Below are 9933 nucleotides of genomic sequence, written 5' to 3' on the forward strand. Positions count from 1 at the left end.
CAGTGTAGAGGTGATAATGACTTCTGAAGGTGTAAAAGCACACTTGAAAGAATTGATGTATCACAGAGCTATCAAATGACACTGAAATTGTATGATGGATAGATACGAAGTATGAGCTGGTTTCTAATCATAATGTGCTCAATAATACATTGTGTCAATGTACAAAAACATACATTATAGTTTGCCTGACTGAAATGAATGGTGACGCAGCTCATTTTATAAATAACCAATGGCCGCATTTTCAGAAATGTCCCGGCAACTGCAGAATCCAAGAAATGCCTGGTAAAGAGGTGATACAGCACCAGCAAAACCTCTGACTTGTAACATTGATTCATTCGGGTTGAGCTATTTATTTGGGTTACTTTATCTGGCAACGCTGGACCTTTAATTATTACCCTTTTAAGTTTGTAGAGGTTATGTTTGAGGCCATTCAAGCACATTTTACTTGTTGCCTCGCCAAATTAGCATATTAAATTGAACAGACATTTTATTACAGTGCTGATTTCATTACCACAACCCTTGTAAATGTTTTTGAATATCAATGACTATTAAACCCATGATTTACAAAGTCCACTCTTGTATTAGTGGCCTCGAGCATGTCCTTGAAACTGTGGATAATGAAAACTGATTGTGTGTTTGTGTGTGTGTGTGTGTAGGATCACTGATCAGTGCAGCGACCTCAGGAGAGGAAAGAACACCAACACACAAGAGGACGCTGAGCAAGCTCATCCACGGCCAGTCGTTCTGATGACTGAATAAAACTACACATTGTGAACGCAATAGTATCTGAGCACTGACTGTCAGATTTGTATTTTTTTATATTATTCATACATATAGGCCTAAATGAAATATTTTTCCATTCGAATGTATTATTTGTAGTGCCCATACACTTACAGACCATTATGAAATATGTTGATCTTTGCTTGTCAGAGTATTTCATTTGAAGTTGGAATAAAGGGTTTGAACTCCTCAGCTTTTCTTCTAGTAGAGCATCAAAGGTTAAATAGTACACAATTTTGTCTCATCATGTCAGGTCTGTCAGCTGATTGGATATAAAATGAGTTAGGGTTAGGGTTAGGGTTAGTGTCTTTGAAGGCAGGGGGAAATATTAACTTCAGTCATGGCTAATAAAAAAAATCACTTTGACACTAAATGTTACAGAAATGTGTTTTTTCATGAATACAGTCAGGATCTGATAGTGACCTCCACATATACTCAATATACTTTAACTGTGCACCATTTTCTGGCATGATTGAAACCACACACCCAGATTGACCATTAAAGCCAAGCATAGTTTTCATAATTTGTTAAGGGAATAGTTAGACGTAGGTTGAATTATGCTTATTTGCATTTAAGTTTTACATCATAAGATTAACACCTCTCATGTCTATATAAAACTACCACCAGCACGAGATTAGCTTAGCATAGCACATATACCTGGTCTTAATACAGGCTAAGCGTGACACCACTGGATATTATATTCTTGACAGGAAGTCTGAACATCTCAGCCGTGTTTGTGGTGACCAAAACAGGTCATTTAAACCAAAATGTGAGCTTTCATTACCCTAATCAAGTGGTTTTTGTGCCCAAACCTAACCAGAGAACAGGCACAGCATTGTGACAGCAGGACAATTATGTTAATTATATCAGGATTATGTGTTTACCAGGAGCAGTTTTACTCTCAATTCTCATTGTTATGCTAAGCTAAGCTAACCAGCTGCTTGCTGTAGCTGCATAACAGTACAAACATAAGAGTGGCATCAATCTTCTTATCTACGTAACGCTTGCCAAGAAAGAGAATAAGCTTCCCAATGTGTTAACCTGCTGTTGCGAGTGCAGCTTCACTATCTGATCGGCAATTGAAAGCCTGTCTAATTTCTTGGATATAATTAATATGTCCCCTTCATTTTGAATCATTTACAATAAGCAACAGCCACATTAGTCAGACCGGCTCCTTTGTGATCCTTTCAGATAAAATGTCTCCCTCTGCTCCGGGCTGTTCAAAGCTGACCTTCAGTGCTGGCAGCATCTATTTGAGATGGCACAATGCTGCTCATCAACACGATGACTACTCCAGTCTTTTAATGACACTCACAGAGGATACTAGCTGGATAAGTGGCCATTAAAGGAAAAGGAAAATCAAAGAAGAAGAAACACGTGGAAAAAAAGAGAGGAGAAGACAGATGGCAGATCACAGACAGAAGGAGAGAGATTTGAGGATGTTGAGCAACACTTGATAAAGCACTGTTGGTTGTCTCCTCTAATCAGTGGAATTGCTTGGAGCAATATGGTTATAATATTTTCACATCAGCTTCTGTTGACGGACCAATGCAGCTCTTCTATTATATTACTTTTTGTTCTGTTCGATTACATAAAACTAAAAAACAGAGATTTTCCCGAAAGTGCTGCTACTTTTGGCAAGTGTGCATCTGTTCTGGACACTCCCTGCATATTTTGTATATTTTATGACTGTAGAGAATCAGGTATTTCGTCAGTTTCTCCTTTTCCTCGGGCGCAGCTTTCTTTGGATCCAGGTGCGGGGAACATTTTTAAAATGTCTCATGCTCACGGCGAAAATAAACTAGATTCAACTAAACGCTGAGAAGTAAAAGAGTCCCTCTCCGTCGACATCTAATCTTATAGTTTTGTGCTATCTAAACAAGAAGAAGAAGATGGGAGGCCAGCTGCTGCTGCTCACAGGACTGATGGTCCTCACAGCTTGTTCTCAATCTGTTTGTGTAAGTACTCATCACTCTGTTCGGAAAATATTTCAATTCTAAGCCACAGATTTTCTTATGACTTCATTTTGTGTGCTTGTGCAAAGGTGTTTGTGTGTATTTGTTCATATCTGGAAATGTCTACACTCAATTAAAAACATGTTATATAGTTGAATAGTTTAGGAAGGTATAAATAGCACTTTGGTACATTTTAAACGAGTTGGCAAAGACATGCATGAATGTATTTTATGCATATAGTATCATAATATTATCAAAGATGCAAGACTCATTCCAGTGAAAGTGATCGATGATATTGCTTCACTCAGTTTCTTAGTTTCTGTTTAAATAGTCACCTCCTGATTTAACAGCGACTGGAACAGTTAACCACACTCTGGTGTGATTTCTATGAGTTTGTCGGGGTGTTCTTGTATTTCTGTACCTGTGAACAGCACATTTCATTTGGCTGGTTGCTGTCTCTTTACAGAAATAGTCTTTATTCTTTCTGAAAATTAGCTTTTTTTTATGTTTGAATATAAGGAAACCTATTCTCTGAATTTAACCCATTCCTGAGGAGCAGTGGGAAGCCAACTAGCCAAGCTGGCTTTGTCCACTGCCAGCACCTCGAAAGCTCACATATCATAAACTATCTTGTATGTTTGTGTAGTCACTGGGGAAGTCACTACTCCCTGTTACGAGTCAAGTTGCAGTTTAAAAGAAGACGAATTTAATAAATGAACAGTAACCAAACAGAGGGAAACCCCTACACAATCAAACTAACAAACAAACTGATGGGCCAGCCAAAATAAACAAAAGAAGGGCAGCCTCCCAGACCAACCCACCAGGGCCGTCAGAGCTGGGGACTAATTCTCTACCTTAACACAAAGAAACAACTCACCCTAACTGAAACAAAGCCACGAAAACAGGACGAGTGCACCCATCAGACAAACATAAAACAAAACATAAGACCACAGCAAGCCTCCAGGCTGACTGACAGCGTCTCTGGATAGAAGGTGGAATGGGGAGAGAGCCAGAGCCTAGTGCCCTACCCCCTCTTACTGGTTCATACTCAGCCAGACTGCTTTCACCTGGAAAGGCAAGAGGCCACAGTTGCACATCCTGGCCAGCAGGGGGGGAGCATGTAACACTCCCAGCCAAGAAATAGTCCAGCACAAAACCTGAACAAAAAAACGTAACTTGACATGTTTGGTATATGCACAGATTAAACAAATGAGATATAACATTGCTAGCCTCAGAACTGTTGGCGGGATGATTTTGTTACCTTTGAACAGAGCCAGGTTGGCTGCCTCCCTCAGTTTTCAGTCTTTATGCTAAGCTAAGCTAACTGGCTGCTGGTATAGCTTAATATTTGATGGACATGAAAGTGGTAATGATCTTTTCATCAAACTCTTGGTAAGACAGTAAATAAGCATATCAGCAGAATAAGCACTAACTGCTGCTAACTGTAGGTACCGTTAGCTAGTTAGCTTAGTCAGCTGTGCAGCTAGCGGTCTGGACTAGGAGCTTGGAGCACTGGGGGAGTGTTGGCGTTTACTACGGAAGCCCTAAAGGGCCATGCATTCATATATTTTATTTCCTCCGTTTTCCCGTGATAACGAGTTAATTTCATTTGTTTTCTCGAGATCTCAAGTTATTATCTCGAAATAACAACTGCCGTTTTCCCGAGATAACGGGATAATTTTCTCGAGATCTCGAGATAACAAAACTTTGTTTTCCCGAGATAACGATATAATTAATTCGAGATCTTGAGAAAACAAAACGATAGTGTAGTATATTAAATCATTGCAGGAAACATCATTAAGTGTAGCAATGTCAGAGGAGCAGGAGCATATCGATCACCACGTCACATATCTTTTCAATCAAGGCCTGACACAGGCTGAAATAGCATTATGCCTTGCTATTACAGATAATATACACATTAGTGTGCGTAATCTAAAAAGATGGTTAGCAAGGCTTCAGCTATATCGGCGGTGCAATCTCAGTGAGCCTGATGTCGTCCTTAACTACATAGCTGACCAGCTACGAGGTCTCGAGCGTCTCCATAATCTCAGGCCTATCATATCACAGTCATTATCTCGAGATCTCAAATTAATTATATCGTTATCTCGGGAAACCAAGTTTCATTATCTCGAGATCTCGAGAAAATTATCCCGTTATCTCGGGAAAACAAAGTTTAATTATCTCGAAATCTCGAGAAAATTATCCCGTTATCTCGGGAAAACAAAGTTTAATTATCTCGAAATCTCGAGAAAATTATCCCGTTATCTCGGGAAAACAATGTTTCATTATCTCGAGATCTCGAGAAAATTATCCCGTTATCTCGTGAAAACAAAGTTTCGTTATCTCGAGATCTCCAGAAAATTATCCCGTTATCTCAGGAAAACGGCAGTTGTTATTTCGAGATAATAACTCGAGATCTTGAGAAAACAAATGAAATTAACTCGTTATCACAGGAAAACGGAGGAAATAAAATGTATGAATGCATGGCCCTCTAGGGCTTCCGTAATTTACACTGCTAGCACAGGAGATTTAGACAGAGATGAGCTGGAGCTAGCTGGTTAGCATGCTCTCCTCAGTAGATATCTCTGCAACACAAAATATAGATGTCATAATGTCAAAACTGTTATTTCTTCACACTCTGTTGATAATTTTAGTTGACTTTTGAATATTTTAGACTAAAATTCTTACAATCGCGCCTTAAGGTTAAATTAGTGTAGGGTTTGCTAGGGTTAGGTCAATGTTATGAATTAGCCTTGATAAAATGAGGGTACATTTCATAATCTATGAGATATAGTTATAGTTTATGCTCTGTTGCTGATTAATTGCATACACTAGCAAGTCAGCCTGCTTTAGATCCAAATTTTACATTTCCTGTACTCAACATGTGACTGTATCCACCTCTCCTGTGTATGTAAAGTGTTTCACAGACCAGATATTAGTGATTTGATTGAAACAAAATTAGAAAGTAGAAGAAATATGACAGTTTCACTGGAGAGTATCTGTCTTTGATGCATGTGTTTCATTCTAAGTACGTTTTAACTCAGAGTTAGGGAACGAATGTGAGTGAAGATCCTCACAAATACCCAAATGTGTGCGTAGGCGTCAGACAGTTGCCGTGAGGAGGTGGCTCGTCTGCGGGAACAGGAGATGCTTCTGAAGGGCCAGCTTCAGAAACAAGAAGTCCTCCTACACAGATTACAACTGCTGAACCAACCTGGCAACAAGGACGCAGGCGTATCTGACCAGAGCCAGGACACCCAGTACACAGGTCAGGGCCACGGCCTCAGGACTGGATAACAACATTTGAAAACTAAACTTGAATTACCTTGTTGCAAGTCTCATATTAGATAAACAAGCACCAGATATTGTAGGAAATTGAGAGTGTGAATTTGTGTGTGTGTCAGACTGCTCCCAGCTATTCAGTTCTGGCTGCAAATCCAGTGGTTTCTACAAAATCAAACCCCACGGCAGCCCTGCTCCAGTCAGAGTCTACTGTGACATGAGTGATGGAGGAGGTTGGATCGTCATTCAGAGACGGATCGATGGAGCAGAGAAGTTTAACAGGTGTGTCTGTGACGTGATAACTGTCAGTGTAAAATAATGAAATCATCTGAAAAGCAATACATCCGATCTATCTATCTATCTATCTATCTATCTATCTATCTATCTATCTATCTATCTATCTATCTATCTATCCATCAGGTCGTGGGCAGAGTATAAGGATGGTTTTGGAGACATGGATGCAGAATTAGGAGAGTTTTGGCTTGGAAACGACAACCTGCATTACATCACTACACAAGGTCACTACCACGTCTAAAAACATTGTATTAAATTTTGTCATTTAAAACTTCATTAATCAATATTCATACCTTTTTAATTGATCAAATAACTGTACGTGATGTCCAACCCTGCGGTTCTCCTCAGCTCAATTGTTTTTTTTGTTTTGTTGTCCAACCCATATCTTTATTAACCACTCACATGTAATTTTATTCGCTTGATGTAATTTCAAAGTGTACTGTATACATCAACAATTTCACTAACGTTAATTTAGAGACCTAATTTACCTGTTGGGCCACAAACTTAAGGAAATGACGGCTTGAGTTTAAGCTAAGCTAGCAGTTAGCCTGAGATGTTGCTGTTATCGAAAAAAGATGCTAGCAAAGCAACACAGAAGACTAAATGAATGTTGCACCAAGCCTGCTGCATGTGTAAATAGTCAACTGTTTGCTAACATGTTTAGCATTAGTAGAGGCAAGGCTTTTGGTGTGCCCCATGGGACCTTACTTCAGAAAGATTTTGTACAGTAGTCAATGGCGGGAGACAAAAGATCTTTTGATCCCATTGAATTGTGCCATGAATTACATTTACAATGTTTGTCAATGTAAAAGATCATTTTGCAAGTCAAGAATGACTCAGTTTGTCATAAAGATAGTCAAATATTGTTTAGTTTTGTGTTAAACTGCACTGAGTACTACACCGTCTCGCTCAGTATAAGTCACCAACACCAATATGGCCACACCTCGGCACAGAAAAGGTATGAAAAAGGTGAAAATCACAACAAATCTGGCCATTTTGACAGCTGCAGTTATGCAAAAGAAAAGTCAGTCAGTTTTGTGAGCTAGCTGATACACAGGACCGGCTCCACAAGGTTTCGGTTATGGGTTTTGGTTAAGGGTATACTTACGGGACTGTTGGGCGTGTATTCCTTCTAATTACGCTCTTTCACAGACTTATACTTGATTAGTTTTGAGACAAAATGGTGGACCCATGGTGGTCCACCGGAAGGGGTATGACTTCCTCCAGCAAAACACACACAAAAAGTTATGAAAAAGGATATGATGATTTTTATTGTTTGTCTGTTACAGGGAATTATTCACTGAGGATTAACCTGGAAGACTTTGATGGTAACCAGCGCTATGCTGAGTACAAGAACTTCCAATTGGCCAATGAAGAGGTGTTGATGCTGACTGACCACTAAAATGCAGAACATTTTTAATTACACACACTTAATATTACAAAAAGTGTACAAATTAGATGAGAATTAGATGCAAAGATCGATACTACCCTACCTCCATTTATTTCAGCTCTCCTCGTATTTCTCTCTGCAGGATCACTACAGACTTACCTTTGGATCGTATGTAGGCACAGCTGGAGATGCTCTGTCTGGAAGTTATCAGGTTGGTGTGTCAGGGTGGGCCAGTCACCAGGGCATCAAATTTAGCACCTACGACCAGGACAACGATAACTATGGAGGAAACTGCGCCCAGGAAGACAACGGAGGCTGGTGGTTCAACAAGTATGGGTTTTCATTATAGAGAATGTGCCCTCCCCACAGAAGATACAAACATATGCGTGGCCATTCATTACAATAAAAATCTTCATTCTGTCTTTCTTTAGGTGTCACTCGGCCCATCTCAACGGCAAGTACTACCCCAATGGGCACTACAGCGCGTCGACAGATGATGGCGTAGTTTGGTACCCTTGGAGAGGCTGGTGGTACTCCCTGAAGACCAGCGTCATGAAGCTGCGGCCCGTCGACTTCAAAATCGACCCTATTGACGACCCCAATGCTGTTCACCGCACACCACCTTCCTAGATCAGACATGAGCAGATATCACATCTACTTGGCTTAACTATTTTGATAAGAAACAAATCACTTTCCGATTTCAAGACACACTAAAACATAAATCTCATCTTGTAATCCTCTTCGCACACTTAGCATTAATAAACCCAACAGACACATGGTAACAAATATGTTTTCTGTGCTATCCAATCGCATTTTCTGATTTGGTCTTAAAAGAAATAGTACACTTTAATAACGGGAAATCTTTAAAGCCTTTAGTAGCTTATAGTAACATGCTTGTCAGAGGATTTGTGAAACCTAATGGCTGTTTTAGAGACATGACTGTTGCAAGGGGAAGTAGGCTGCACACACAGCTGTCTGTTTTGGTGGAAAAAAGGGAAATCTGATGTCAGTGAGTGTGCCAGACACAGGCAGAAACATTGAACTAAAGGCTGTGAAAGGATCCATTATCATGTCATTGAAAATGGCTGTTAATGTAAAAGTAAAAGCAGCAGCTGGAAGTACTGCACAAATGTTATCAAGATGAACATATATTGTCTATGTATGACAGATGATTTGAAATGAAAAAATGCTTTTCCATGACTGAAAGCAAAGAATGGTGCACAGCAATAGAGCTATTTCTTACAATGTTACAAGTGAAATGAGATTTATTATTACCAAATCCTCTTGTGAACATACATAGAGTTCTATCTCTGCCATTTGCAGTATAACCATAATTCACAAAATAAAACAAGGAAACACTTGTCCATTTAATTATTTTTCATATTCTTGCATGGGAACCTTTGAGACGTGACGAACTGTACATGTCACACAGTTAGGGATATCTGCATTTTAACCTCAAACCTTTTGCACATGTACTGTTGCTATTTTTGAAAGCTCATATAGAGGTTGGATAAAATGCTCAAATAATTAATCAGCAGAGCCAAATGTGTTTTTTGATTGAACAGATTGCAAAAATAAGGTATATTGTGAAGGGTTGATTTGATCTGTCTCATAGTCTCATACCACATCCAGGCCAAGTTGGATTTAAAATCAACCGCCAATTGGCAATGCTGAAATGTATTCTTATTTAACCTTATTAACTTATAATACATCTTTAATTCAAATGTATTTGTCACATCGTTTCATCCGCTGATGAAAAGCAATCTGCTGCTGTTCATTTATTTGAATATGTATAGTTACATGAATATTATATATTATATTATTCATAGATTCAAATGGCTCAATAACTAGGCTAATTATTTAAGAGAAAACAGATCAAATATATAGCTTCTTTGATGAATTTCAATTCTTTAGGGTTTAAAAATGTCATATAATTTCAGTCATTCTAAATATTACATTTAGATAGGTTGCACTAGTTTTATAATAATAATAATAATAATAACACTAGCTACTATTAATAACTTATTTTTTAACTAAATTGAGATGAGGAGAACAGTCATTATTATCTAGTAGGCCTAGATGTCCAGAGTAATATTTGAGGTGAATTATAATCAATATAATCATTCCCTTTAAAATGACGCCTCTGTGCCTGACAACAGAAAACATATTTGTCATAATGTCAGACAGCCAGTGTCTGAAAGAAAAATCAATCGTCAGAGAAACGAGGCATGA

General features: G+C 38.8%; 1 protein-coding gene across 1 annotated transcript; it reads left to right on the plus strand.

Annotated features, from left to right (window-relative positions):
- The first annotated feature begins 2550 nt into the window (after positions 1-2550).
- Positions 2551-9065, plus strand: fgl1 (fibrinogen-like 1). The gene is made up of 7 exons (XM_073487102.1): positions 2551-2738; positions 5835-6003; positions 6140-6299; positions 6438-6535; positions 7601-7689; positions 7844-8031; positions 8133-9065. Exons 1-7 carry the CDS (start codon positions 2673-2675, stop codon positions 8329-8331), a joined length of 969 nt encoding a protein of 322 aa, XP_073343203.1. The 5' UTR covers positions 2551-2672; the 3' UTR covers positions 8332-9065.
- The last annotated feature ends 868 nt before the right edge of the window (positions 9066-9933 follow it).

This window comes from Pagrus major, chromosome 18 (assembly GCF_040436345.1).
Source record: "Pagrus major chromosome 18, Pma_NU_1.0".
Lineage (NCBI taxonomy): Eukaryota > Metazoa > Chordata > Actinopteri > Spariformes > Sparidae > Pagrus > Pagrus major.

Excerpts from the sequence above, each read along its gene's own strand:
- fgl1 (XM_073487102.1), top strand. The coding sequence starts at position 2,673 with ATGGGAGGCCAGCTGCTGCTGCTCACAGGACTGATGGTCCTCACAGCT. Across the intron at positions 6,004-6,139 it reads CCAGGACACCCAGTACACAG|ACTGCTCCCAGCTATTCAGT; the intron begins GTCAGGGCCACG and ends TGTGTGTGTCAG. Across the intron at positions 7,690-7,843 it reads TCCAATTGGCCAATGAAGAG|GATCACTACAGACTTACCTT; the intron begins GTGTTGATGCTG and ends TTCTCTCTGCAG.